At 39.2% G+C, this 14513-nt stretch overlaps 1 protein-coding gene across 12 annotated transcripts in view; it reads left to right on the forward strand.

Annotated features, from left to right (window-relative positions):
- The window catches only part of CSGALNACT1 (chondroitin sulfate N-acetylgalactosaminyltransferase 1), a 402593-nt gene that overhangs the window by 372414 nt on the left and 15666 nt on the right, over window positions 1-14513 (forward strand). For all 12 annotated transcript variants that reach the window (XM_020969596.2, XM_078149613.1, XM_020969598.2 and 9 more), the window contains 2 exons: window positions 7711-7889; window positions 8986-9080. In XM_020969596.2, the coding sequence (XP_020825255.1) occupies window positions 7711-7889; window positions 8986-9080 (274 nt within the window). The remainder of the gene's footprint in view (window positions 1-7710; window positions 7890-8985; window positions 9081-14513) is intronic.

Genomic DNA, 14513 nt, shown 5'->3' on the forward strand with positions numbered 1-14513 from the left:
CTTTTTTTGGTAACTGAATAAGAGTATTGGGATGTAAGCTCAACAATGATGGCGTCACAGAAAGTGTCTTTGGCACAGCTCCAGTAGCAAAGAGAATGACAGGAATGCCATGTACCTTATCCTCTTCCTACATTATTTTAATTCCTTAGTTAATGAAATTAGAGTTAGGGTTATTAAGCAGGGTTCCTGTTAATAATGATTAATGATTATTATTATTACTCTCATTATTACCAGCCTCTTGTTTAATGGGGTTCAAACAGAAATGACCCTAGGACAAGTTATTATCTTGCTATTATACTTTTATTTCTAATATTCTGCACAGAATCACTCAGGTGAATCAAATATGTGCTTTTTGTGGTTGAATGTATTAGGGTGTTACCTCATCCTCTGTATATGAGACCTGTTGTGAAGGTAAAAATAGCAAGGCTCAGTAACCGATTAGTTATGTGGAATGAGTGTTAATGAGGAGCTGAGGATGTCACCCTGGATGTTACTTATCCTTCCCGTGTCTATATCCTCAGAAAAATGGATAAACACACCATCTATGCTTTGATCTGAGTTATCAATAACATGAAATAGAGAAGGGCTATAGGAATCCTCCCTCTATCATCCCTGAAAGTGTTCACTCAGCCTTCATTTGAACATCTTTTGAGTTTCTGTGGATCAAAAAAAAAATCATCACGAGGTGGTTGTCCTTTTGGTGATGAGTTTTTCGGACCTTGGTGAGACTGGTCCTCACACAGTAGGTACATACATAGCCTGGTACTGCAGCCAAGCTCAAAGTAGGGCCTACCAGAGTTTGCAGTCCTTAGGCTTCATAGATTTCAAGCCCCTGGGGACAGTCACCTCCACACCATTATAAGGCATCAGAATAGACCTTTAGGAAAACATGCCACAGATTGAACAGAGGAATCAACAGTGTCTGATGAGGCTGCAAATGTGACAAACCTTTTCTTGGGACACTTCACCCAGATTGTGAAAGAGGCACACAATGTTATTCTTAGTTAGAGATGCTGGATTGACCGTTATTTATGAGATGCACTATGCCTCCCTCCAAGGTGAGCTCAAGGCCAGCTCTGATGCTTTATCCTTCAAGAAGCCTTGCCTGGTGCTTCCACTATGGCCCATGTCGTGTTCCTTCTTGTACTGTAGTCATTGGTGTGTTTTTCTAATTCCTCCTGGATTGTAAACTTAATGAGAGAACAGATTGCTTATTTGTATCTCTCTCTAACCTTTCTGGACCACCCACCAACCTGCCTAGGTTGGTGCCTAGCAGAGTGCATTGTATACAGCCAGCATTCAATAAGGTTTTTTTTTCTAATATTAAATAAATCTGAGCAGTGCCACTAATCATTAACCTTTTGTGTCTGATCATACAGTAAGTTTTGAATCCACCAGCTGCACTACCACCTATCGTGGGTTTATCTTGTCCACGTGGATATCATGAAAGATAGTTCAAATGCTTTGATGAAACCCAAGAAAATATATCTATGCATTGCCTTGATCGATCAGTCTAGTAACCCTGTCAAAAAAAAATGAAGTTAATCTGTTATCATTTATTCATGATGAAACCATGGTGGTGATCACTACTTCCCATTCTAAGTCCTCTCAAATGATTGCTCTAATATTATGTTCTGGAGTGTTGCTAGGAATCAACTCAAGATCACCATTATGCAGGATTGCTCTGGGGACTTATTTAATGAGAAATACCAAGGCTGGCATGCATGTGTGGACATTTAAGATAGAGTGAGCGAGTCAAGGCTAAGTGCTTCAGAGGTAGCAAGGCAGTATATGTAGTTGGTCTAGTTTTTAGAAAAGAGTAACCATGATGGGGGGGGTGGAGCAGAGGAGGGGAGTGGTGGTGGGGGTGGTGGTTAAATGTTCAGACCTAAAAGAAGGAGGAGAAACATCAGAAGTTCTGCATTTTGAGAATTCAAGTGAACACTTCCAGGGAGTGATCTGGAGGAGAGATACTAAAGATTTAGTCTGGGGCCATTTGCCCGCCTCTTCCCAGGAGGTGCTGGGCTGCAGGTCAGAGCTACACTGTCTCTTTTATCTCCCCTCTAACTAAGTAGAGGACTATCATAAGTGAGCTTGCTTTTCTTGCTCAGAGACATAGTGGGGTCAGGATGCTTCTCTTTATTACCCGCCAGCCCTTTCCATACTAATTCAACACCTCATAAACCTCAGTGTGGTTTTAGGGAAAGAACATCAAGCGTAGAGTTAAAAGGCCTGGGTTTGAATCCTACCTCTGCTACTTATAACCTGTGTGACCTTGGACAGAACACTCTCAGGGCCTCAGTTTCCTCATCTGCAAAATAGGTCTGCTCTAGATGACCTCAAAGACCCTATCCAGCTCTAAATCTCATGATCTTTACTACTGCATGGGCCTGACCATCACATTCTCCTCAATAAATTCTAATGGATCCTTTTTAGTTCTAGGATCAAATGTCAGCTCCTTTACTTAGTGTTTTAAAGCCCTCCACAACCTGTTCCCAACTGACTTTTCAAGTCTATTATATATGTACATTGCTTCCCTTCCTGCTTCCCACTGTCGAGTCAAACTGGTCTCACATTCCTCATCTGTGACACTCTATTTCACCCTCTCCCCTCCTATGTACTGTATATCCCCCATATCTAGGATGGGGGACTTCCTCCATCCTCCTGTTGGCCTCTTAGAACCCCATAGCCTCCTTCAAGACTTACCTCAAGCAATACCTTCTGCATTAGACTTTTTCTTATCCCCTCCCATTGCTAGTGGCTTCCCCAGCAAAATCACCTTGTATCGGTTTTGCATATATTTGCATACTGTCTCTCTCTGCTGCAGATGATCTTGAGGGCAAGGACTCTTACTTTGGCATCCCCATTGACTAGGTGTACATGTGCCTGGCACATAGCGTGTACTACTAGTGAATACTTGTTGAATGATTGATTACTTCTGCACCATGGGTCTCATCAGTGCTCTCTCGTGGAGATAGATTTGTTTGTTCCTGCCAAAGAAAGAGTAATCTTCCCAGTTCTGTCTCCTTTAAATTCCCCCCCCCCCAATCTATAACCACAGAGCGTTGAGTTTGAGGGTGTTGAGCTTGGATGGTGAATTCTGATTAGCTAAGGCTTATGTTCCGTCCTCTCTGATACTGTGTGTCCATTTGCTCTGGTTCTTGACAGGATAACAAGACATATTTCTTTTCTAACTCAATTTTAGAAGCTGCTGTGGCTACACTGACTCAGAATGGCCCAGGCATGAATCTCCCATGGCTACTCTCCCTTATCCTCAGCCTACTCACAAATACTCTCTTGTCATCCATCCCAAAAGCACACTAAGCCCTGACTTGTATGCTGTATCAATCATCCATGTATATGTGTATCTGCCTAAGTCTTGTTATCTTAGTAAATAAAAATGGGGGGTGAAGAAATAAAGCAAACAAAAAAAGAAACTTATTGAGTTCCCTGTTGCTGTAGAGTTCAGCTAGAAACCCTGGGAGCCTCAGTCATTAAGTGAAAGTAATAATTGAACCCAGGAGCTAAAATAGACTTCAGAGACCATCTCATCTAAATTGCAGCCCTACAACAGAGATCTTTACCTGGGATCCACAAATCCTCTCAAAGTCTGTGTATGGCTTGGATAGGAAAAAAAACACCCACATTTTAATTTTCACTAACCTCTTTTAACATTTCCTTCAATTTTTTAAAAACATGTTTCTGAGAAGGGAGTCCATAGGCTTCTCCAGCTTGTCAGAGGAATCCATGAAGAAACAAAAAGAAAGTTAAGCACCCCTTAACTGCTCCACTGAAATCTCTTTTACTACACTGATGGTAACATTGATGCAAATAGCAAAATTGGGAAAGGAACTCCCACCTTTCCCCATCCCCCTTTTTTTCCCCTTCACTGCTAGAGGTAGGGAGAGATGAGTTCACGTTTTAGAAATACTGAATTTGGACTGACAGAACAAATGAGTTTTCAGGGAATCAATGTGGAAATATCCTATAGGATTTCTTTCCGTGTGTGTGTGTGTGTGTGTGTGTGTGTGTGTGTGTGAGAGAGAGAGAGAGAGAGAGAGAGAGAGAGAGAGAGAATAGACATTCAGCCTACCTTAAGGATCACTTAATTTTTAAAAATTAAAAGTGTTTTAGCATAAAACAACAGGCAAAGTTTTATAAAACTTTCCTATGGAACATGACTGACAAGATCAAGAGTAAGCTTTCAGTTCTTTTCTAATGAGGAGACAAGGTAATACACATCTCTGAATGAACACTGAGACTAAATTACGTTTGCAATTTTTTTGATGACCTACACACAATACTGTTAACTTCATTTAGAATTTAAGGAGCCTTTATTATACCTAACTGAAAATTAATTCAAATCCTACCTTCCTCCTTTCTTCCCCCCCAAAAAAACCCCCATTAATTTTAATACCAATATTTAAAACTGGTGAGTGAACTGAAATCTTTCATAGACTTTCAATTCCCTCCATAGGCAAAACTTAGCAGTGGTCATTGTAAAAGTTTATGACAACACCTTGGGTGCAATATTGACTCCTATCTAGGTTTAAAAGAGAAAACTGCAGTTATTCAGGATAATTGTATGAAGTGCTGTATTAATATATATATATGTATATATATATGTATATATATATATATATATATATATATATATATATATATTTAAAATTCCTGATTTATGGGGAGAAATTTTTACCAGAATAAGCCTTGTTGGACAGCAAGATCCTTTGCCAGTTTTGCTCCTGTGTTGTTAAGAAGGGCAAATCAATTAGCAAGATGAAGTCTCCTCTTGAAACAGTGGCTTTTGGAAAGTCATCGTATTTTCCCTAAAAATGACTTCCTGAAATGGAAGAATCTCCATCCTCTAGATCTATTTCAGAAGAGAAGGGAATTAAAAATCAGCATTCAGAGGAGGAGAATTTGCAGGAATTTCCTTAGTCAATAAATTAAATATGTATGAATAGACCTGACAGGCATTTAGGGCTTTATATTCAGATTCCTAGAAATAAACAATGTGGCATGGAAGATAATGCTCTCCCTATATTATGACAAATCCTGATTCCCTGCAGTTTGCTCCGTTGGTTATCAGAATAAATACCCTGATATTTTAAGACCATCTTCCAAAATTTAGTGTGGTATTTTTCCCAGCTAATTTTTTCCCAATGATATGTTTATTGATTGTTATCTATTTCAAACCATCATATTTATGCTTTTTTCCTATTCTTCATTTGGGTGTCTGATGGATGTTCCCAATAGACCATGTAGCTTTTTAATTGAGTTGCATTTTGTGCTGGAAAAAGAAGTGACCAAGCAGAAGAAGTAGGATGCAGCCTGTGGTGTGCTGGTAAATGTTTAACAACTCACTCTCCTAAAATGTATAACATACTTTTAAGTTTAATCTGTTTTGTTGACATTTTCTGCATCAATTTATTAATTCTAGACAATGAACAAAACAATAAATTAAGCCTGATTTGTAGTATTTGTCAGTTTTTGAGGCATAAATGCTCACACTGAAAAATTTAGCATTGGTTCCAGATTGACCTAACTCCAGCCCACCCTGTGGAGTCAAGGAGACGTGGAATAAAATCTTGCCTGTCACATATTGACTGTATGAACCCAAACAAGTCACTTAACCTCTCCCTGCCTCAGGCAGCTTGCTAAAAGTATTAATTGCAGGAATTGCCAATCTGAGTTAGTAGAGGGAGTTTCCTTATGTCAATGAAATCACAGTTATACAACTGCTATCGATACCACCGTTGTATTTACATTGCCTGTTGTTATTGTTCAGTTGTTTTAGTCGTGTCCAACTCTTTGTGACCCCATGTTGGGGTGTTCCTGGCCAAAATGCTGTAGTGGCTTGCCGTTTCCTCCTCCGGCTCCTTTTACAAATGAGGAAACTGAAGCAAACTGAAGCAAGCAGAATTAAGTGACTTGTTCAGCATCACACAGCTAGTAAGCATCCAGGGCTAGAGTTAAATTCATGAAGATAAGTCTTCCTGTTGCCAAGCTCAGTGCTCCACCCACTATGCCACCTAACTGTACTGACTAATACATTAACTTAGTTTGGCACGCTTGGCTTTTTAGTCCTAAGTATAGTGAGAATACTAGAATATTTGAGGCCCACCTGGGAAAATGTTCTCTATTTGAAACATCCACCAACACAATCACGTTAAGAACGATTGATATAAAACATGCCATTTTTCAGAAAGGCAGTTTAAGCAGGCCATTGTGGTTCTAATGGACCTTCTCAGGGCTTGGCTGAAATGGTTCCACTTGGCTTACCATTTACTCAAATTCCCTTCCTTCTAAACTGGTTCTCTGCTTTATGGGGCATGGCAAAGTTTCCTCAACCGGTATGACTACACCTCCTATATAACATTAATCCAGCTTCTCTGGTGGCTTTCAGAGATGTCTAAATTGATTAGTCTAAAGTCTTTGACTTTAGATTGAGATGTTCTCAATATATCGAGGTGTTCTTACCATGTTAAGGTATGCATCAGGGTAGATCATTTTATCACAGTAAGTGGAATGGCATAATTAATAACCAATTTGGTGACCTCTCCCTCTCCCCTTCGCCTGCCCCCACAGCTTTTTAGGCTTATGTCATAGGTATTGATTCATGATTGTTCCTTCCTCTGAATGCACAGCACATATTGTCTGTCCCGCTTATTACACAGGCATTTGGGTGGGTCATTTAAACTTGTTGGGCCTCAATTTCTTCATCCTTAAAATGAAGAGTTGGGTGTGAATGGTCTCTATGCTTTCTTCCACTTTTGACATTCTGTGTTCTGAGAATCTATGTTTTATCATATTGTCACAAATTATTTAACCTATGAATTACTTTTAACTTGTAGTGTCTTATGCCTTATCTTACAAACTAGGCAGATTTTAGTTTCCTTTAGAGGAGACCTGTGCCTTAATACGACTTTGTGTCCCTTCACCTCCTCCCCCCACCTGCCTGCCCACCCATAGCATGAGCACAATGTCCCACACCCAAGAGAGGCTCAGTACGTTGTTTTTGTTTTTCTTAACTCTTGCGTTTTAGAAGACTACTTTGCCTCCATCCCATTGGTGGTTTGGGGCAGGGATGGGAGGACGTACACAGAGCTGACAGCAAGGTGGCAAGAACAGTATTTATTGCCTGACATTTGTCATGGGGGCTCCTTGCTGTTTAAGACTGCTTTTACTGAAAATGAGCTTGGGGGATAGACAGTAGCTTTGTATTTTCATTTGGGGTCCCCCTGATGTGATTATGTTGCTTTTGAGTAAGTGATGTTGCTGGTGATAATACCACAAGCTCAGCAAGGGCTACATTGCCTTAATCTGAAATGGTTGGTTTTTCTCCAAAAGTAATGTCTGTCCAGGGACATCAGCATGATATGGACAATGCAGGGCAAATGACAGAACAATAAGAAATAAATAGACATGTAAGTAAACTGGGCATGATACTTTTAAACTAAAAGAACTTTTTAGCGAGCTTGTGGTCATTTCAGGGATGCCTGGGTTGGCTTCGGGCCTTCAGACTTAGTAAGGAAACGTAACATTAAGTTCCAGTAGATTAACACTGAATGAGAGATGCTGTTCCCCTGCCATCTTCTCCTCAAGACACATAAAATCTCCTTTTCTGGAAGTTTTACTGTTCATCCCGGAAGGATGACAATTGGATGGAGTTTTTTCATTCTCAAGTCATTTTGTGTGTTGATACAGGGCTGCCAACTTCCGAAATTATACATTTATCCAGCTGAGTGGCGAGTTCTCAAGAGGCAAGGGGCTTGACGTCGGTGCCCGAGTTTGGAAAGGAAGCAACGTCCTCCTCTTTTTCTGTGATGTCGACATCTACTTTACCTCGGAATTCCTCAACACATGTAGGCTGAACACACAGCCAGGTATGGCTTCACGAGGTGGATTGTCCTCTTATAGCAGGGAATCCATTGAATGTGTGTGGGGATGAGCCTGTAGGGACCATCCCATGAAGAATACGTGAAACTGAACTGAGGTCCCCAGACCCTTCCAGTGACACACGTGGCTCAGAGCTGAGGGACCTCTGCTGTGGGATGATGAAGCAAAGCCTTACTGGTCCCTTTGTCTGTATGACAGGGGTAGCAGCAGGTGTAAACGTAATATAATAATAACTAACATGTGTATAGCATTTACTATGTGCCAGGCACTGTACTAAGTACTTTAAAATTATTCCATTTGATCCTTACAACCACCCTGGGAGGTAGGTACTGTTATTATCCCCATTGTATAGATGAGGAAACTGAGGCAAAAAGAGATTAAATGACTTGCCCAGGGTCACATAGCTAGTAACTGTCTAAGGCTGAATTTGAACTGAGGTCTTCCTGACTCCAGGCCCAGCATCATCTAGCTGACCACTAAGCAGCAAAGGCTTCCCGATACTAGAACTTCTGGACACTCTAATGGACCTAAACACACAAAAATTCCTCCTAATAGTACTGGAAATGCATTTTGCTATGTTCTCCTATCTTCAGGTTTTGCTTCATGGAAATTATTAATCTACATGGATCAAATCCTTTAAAAATAAACTCAAAACAAATTTCTTGTAGTAATTTGTCCCTCGTAATAAGAATACAATGGCTTGATTACTAATCTAACCTAATCTAAGACTAGCCCTGAGACCTGAGTCCCAAAATTCGTGGCTGACAAGAAGAAAGCTAGTGGGGAGGGGGGGAGTTATTGCTTCTTTTAATCCTACTGAATGGGCAGCTCTTTCAGCTCATTGGCCACCCTTCTTCAACAATACCCAATCCCCTGCCACCATTACAGGGACCAGGAGAGCAATAAGGCCAATGACGTCCTCATCCCAGAGCCCAAGTCCTTCCAGGCTGAGCCAGCTGTGATGCCATAAGTAGACAGAGGAAGTGAATTCAGTTCCATGCATTCTCCTTGGACCGGCCCCCGTCGCCTATTGCACAAGGCGTGCTTGTGAATTTAAGAAAATGTTTATTTTTTGATTTGTAGGGAAAAAGGTGTTTTATCCAGTCCTCTTCAGTCAGTACAATCCTGGAATAATTTATGGTCACCATGATTCAGTTCCACCCTTAGAACAACAACTGGTAAGTAATTTTTCCTTTGAAGTATATATGTAACAGTCCATTTGAAGAATGACTTAGATTCATGGGATACTTGACTATGTGCAGGTGGGTTGACTCAGTTTTCATTGACTCAAATGTCTTTCTTCATCTCAAGGCTTTGCTTGTTCAAAGTGCTTACAGAACATGAAGGAAGAGAATAATTAAAAACTGTCCCCCAAACCCTTACACGTGTCCAAAGCTTCTTGCTTCATAAAACCATGTGCTTTTAATTTCTCCATTTTCTCATCTGTTAAATGGAGATAGTAATGTTTGTACTCCCTACTTCTCAGAATTGATGTAAGGAAATTGCTCTGTAAATTGGGAAAAGTTACAGAATTGTAAACAACTCACATTACTATTTCATTATTACCATTATTATCGGGGAAGGAATTCCCGCAGGAGATGAATTTTGAAGTCTGTGTTATGTATAGATTAGCGATTCCCTGCTAGGCGTGTTGGCACAGCCCTGCCTTCCCTGTTACTGGGGAGACCGAGGCTGATGGATCTCTCAGGCAGAGTTCTGAGCTGTAGCGAGCTGAGATGGTTGAGAGTCTACACTAAATTTGTCGTTAATAATTTGTCGCCTCACAAGTGGGCGAGGGTGTGATCAGCAGCTGTTCTTTTCTACATTATGTTTATCATATGATATTACACATTCCTGTATGTGTTGTATCTCCTGTGCCAGACTTAGGTCAAGGACTATGAGTTTTGTTTCTGTTCAGTTGTTTTCAGTTATGTTGCCTCTTCGTGGCTCCGTTGGGGGTTTTTCTTGGCAAAGATACTGGAATGGTTTGCCATTTCCTTCTCTAGCTCATTTTCCAGATGAGGAACTGTGTTTTAAGTGACTTGCGTAGGGTCACACAGTAAGGGTCTGAGGCCATATTTAAACTCATAAAGATAACTCCAGGCCTGACACTCTATCCGCTGCTCCACCTAGCTACCCAATAATATAATTCGGGGTATTCAGAGCTAGACGAATGGAATATGAGTTAGGGTCCATATATCTCTTTTATCTCTGTCAGCACTCAGCATGGTGCTTTACACATAGTAAATACTTTCATCAGTGCTTGAGTGAATGAATCGTGATCATTTGTGTTAACTAAGGTCTCCTTAATTTACTACTGTTTTGATGTCTGTCTGTGTATGCTAAAATGCATGATTTTCCCAAGAGTGCGTGTATATGTGTGTGCATGTGAGCGCTTGAATCTCACAGGTCTTGTATTTCTTAGCAAAAAATTAGATCATCTCAATGTAGTCTCATGACTGTTATAATCATGTTCTAGGGGGTAAGTCTTAAGCTAACAAATGATTATGTTTCACAGTAGCTATGCAAATAGGACTCAAATGAATAGATATGCTTGTTGTTTCTCTTTAGCCCAGTTTGATAAGAGAATAACTTTCCATAAGTGGCAGGGAAGAATGGCCAAGAAATTCACGAGTTTTTGCATTTAATTAAGACAAATTAGAAGTGTTTGCTTGACTAATAAATTTTGCTGACTTATAGACCTTTAGAAATGACAAATAGGCACTTCACAAGTATCTTAGCCACTGTTAACATCTTCCTCTGATACCTCATCATGGCATGGAGTTTTTTTAATATTTTATTTTTTCCAATTATATGTAAAAACAATTTTAAGCCTTTTTTCCCACAATTTTGAGTTGCAAATTCTTTTCCACTCTCCTTTCCCTCCCTCCTCATTGAGGAGCCAAGCAATTTGATATAGGTTATAGATGTACAGTCATGTAAAACATATTGGTCATGTTGTGAAAGAAAACATAATAAAAATGTGATTGAATCTTCATTCAAACCTCATCAGTTCTTTCTCTGGAGGTGGATGACATTTTCCATCAGAGGACCTTCAGAATTGTCTTGGATCATTGTATTGCTAAGAATAGCTTAGTCATTCACAGTTGATCAGTGCACAGTGTTACTATTACTGTGTATAATGGTTCTGGTTCTGTCCCCTTTACTTTGCAGTTCATGTATGTCTTTCCAGGTTTTTCTGAAAGCATCCTGCTTGTCATTTCTTATGGCATAGTAGTATTCCATTACAATCATATACCACAACTTGTTCAGATATTCCCTAGCTGTTGAGCATTCCCTCAATTTCCAATTCTTTGCATGGCATGGAGTTTTAAAAGGTTATGCAAGGCAGGGACTCAGGCCAGATTCTTTGGGGGATATATAGGACCTATATTCTAGAAAGACTATATCTAGGAATTACCTCTTCCCTTGACTAAATATATCTCAGTACACCAAGATTCATAGTGTAGGCTCTGCCTTGTATTTTAAAGTTTTCTAAAATTCTGCTTCTAATATACCTTTCTAGACATTTTGTATTCAGGTACTCTATGTTCTGTTCAAATTGGCATACTAGCTGTTTCCTGAATTCAATGTGCCATCTAGAATGATTTTTACATATGTATACACACACACACACACACACACACATGCACACGTGTCTAATGATAGCCATGGGGGGGGGAAGAGAAAAAAAGGAAAAAAAGAAATTCACTTGTCAACTTTATTATATATTTAAAAGGAACAGCAAGCTGTACACAATAGATTTGCAGTTTCATGTGCAATCATCTTTATTATTATTATTATTGTTATACTGTTATAGAAATGTTTTTTTAATTCCAAAAATTTAAAGAAAATACATTTAAAAAATTTTAAAATCCCCCTCCCCCCAAAAAAAGATTATGCTAGGTAAGAAATAATTCCATAGGACTTTTTGAATATAGGAGCAGTCACAGAGAATAAGCATTTATTACGTACCTAGTATGTACTAAAGCATCGTGCTTGATATCTCACTTGATTGTCACAAAACCCCTTCGGTGTAGGTGCTATTATTATCTCTATAGTTGAGGAAACTGAGGCCGATAGACATTAAATCACTTGCTCAGATTCACACAGCTAGTAAGGCCACATTTAAACTCAGGGCTTCCTCTCTCCACTGCGCCACCTAGCGGCCCCCTACTCATAGATTGTGTGTGTGTTACCTGAAGACTAAATGTCAGTATCTCATCACCAGGTTAGCTACAGGTTGAAGAGGTTTCTGGTCACAAGAACTCAAGAAGACAGTCTTCTGGGTTATAGAAAGTTTGCAATCTGCTTTAGTGGATGGAATAACCACACCAACAAAATCATAGTCCCTTAAAGTATTGGAAAAATTTAGCCAAGCCCGGGCAACCATTTCATATGGAAGCACCTCTGATCCCAGAAATATTCCTGATTTAAAATAACATTTTATCTTTGAAATTTAATTTAAGATATCAGCATAATTAATAGATTTAATAATTTTTCCCCATGTATTGGACTTAGATGTCATTCAGTTATATTTATGTGTACATACATTGTTAAAATTAATTATCTGAAATAGAAAACAAATCTGAGGCACAGCCTTCCAAGTATGTAATGATTTTATAGCAGCAGTCAACAGTAATTAGTGACAAAGGAATGATTTGCAGAGTTTATTTTTATAACAGAAATGAAGCATGAGATTTACAGGATTAGGGAAATAGAATAAAAATGGAATAGGCCAATTTGCAAATTTGGCTGCTGGGATGTTGGGGGCATAATGGGGAGTTTCTAGGGTAGGACAACTATTAAATCTGATATTCTATTGGATTAGGGCCTGGGTCCATCAACCTGTCTGTCAAAATGCCTTAGGAATCTCTGTTCTGCCTTTGTAGCATTTTGCAATGAGAAAGATTACTTTAAAGGGCCTATAGTTTGAACTTAATTTCAGGGAGTTCAGGAATAGGAGAACTAAGACTGAGAAGAAGGAATTTGTGGTTTGTAGTGGGTAAGTTAGCCATCATCCCCCCATCCTCCAGCTGCCAGAAAGGGAAACCCAACCTTAAAAGAGTCTGCTGCTCAACTTATACTTAATCTCTAGCTCAAGGAGAAAAAAAAGGGAGGGGGGGAACTTATCCACTAAGACTGGAAAGAGGAATTTAACTGTTAGTCAACCCCACTTTCTCCAGCTGCCAGAAAGGGAAACTTAGCCTTTAAAAAAAGTCTTACAATCCCGTGATTATTTCATTCCCATAAAGTTACACATCTTACTCTAAATTATCTGCTACTCAATGATAAACTCTTATCAATCTATCTATTTATGAAATCTATAGGTAACCTAGACCTAAGAGAATGGCTATGTTAGTTGGCTTTGCTGTTAAACTTAGCTTTTCCTAAAGAAGGGATCCTAATCCTACAATCAAAGTAAAAATAAATAAAAGTAATCAATACTAACTGATTTAAAGGTTATTCCTTTTCAACATATAGGTATATACACTCATATATTTGTGTGTATGTATGTGTGTATATATATATTATACATACATGCATATACATATTTACATACACATACATACACATACATACATACATGCATGCATGCAAAGTCACTGATTCTAGCCCTCCTCGGTTGTTTGCTTTCTAAAGCACTTGATGTCCCACTAAGGAGAACGTCCAGTTCCAGGTTCCTGGTACTCTTGGAGGTCAATGAGCACTTTCTAGTGAGGGCTCTCAGAGTTCTTAACTGGTCTTCTTTTGTGATATTTTGAATATGTCAAGTGATTCTTTTGGCACCACGGCCGCTGTCGGTCCTGTCATTGGCTGGGAATTTTGAATGATGGCAAATAATATTGAGAACAATATTACATGCACACTCAAAAGTAATAATTTGCTTTTAAAAAACTCAAATAACTATTTCCTTCATTACTGGACATATTGAAAACTTAAAGACGTAAGATCTACCCAGGCCCTTTTCTTTTCCCTTCCTCCTTAATATGCCTTTGGGATGGTCACAGAAGGGAGCTATTCTTTTTGCGTAGTCTTTCTTCTTGTATTATTGAAGCTCCAAATAATAATTAACAATAATAGCTAACATTTATATAGCACTTTGAGGTTTGTAAAGTGCTTTATAAATATCATCTCATTTTATCCTCATAACAACCCTGGGAGGTGGGTGCTATTATTATCCTTCTTTTGTAAATGAGGAAATGAAGGCAGACAGAGATTAGGTGACTTGCCCAGGATTATATAGGTAGTAAGTATCTGAAGCCAGATTTGTTCTCAGGTTTTCCTGACTCCAGGTCTAATACTCGATTTATTGCACCAAATCACCACCTCAGAGAATATACCCTCTCTCCATTTTTATTTTAAGTTCTAAATGATTACATGTGATGGACTGTTTATACAGAAACAGAATTAGTCTTGTTATATTTGAGCCCAAAGGGCAAAGCTAGGAACAGTGGGTGAAAAGATACAAAGGGAAGGATTTAGGGTCAGTATGAGAAAGAACTCTCTAATGACTGGAGGTCTTTAAGCAAAGCTTGACTGCCACTAGAAGCAAGTTGTAGAAATGATTAGACTAGATAACTTTATAGGTCCTGTTTAACATGGAGGTT

The sequence above is a fragment of the Phascolarctos cinereus genome, unplaced genomic scaffold (genome assembly GCF_003287225.1).
Source record: "Phascolarctos cinereus isolate Bilbo 61053 unplaced genomic scaffold, phaCin_HiC Scaffold_2;HRSCAF=192, whole genome shotgun sequence".
NCBI lineage: Eukaryota > Metazoa > Chordata > Mammalia > Diprotodontia > Phascolarctidae > Phascolarctos > Phascolarctos cinereus.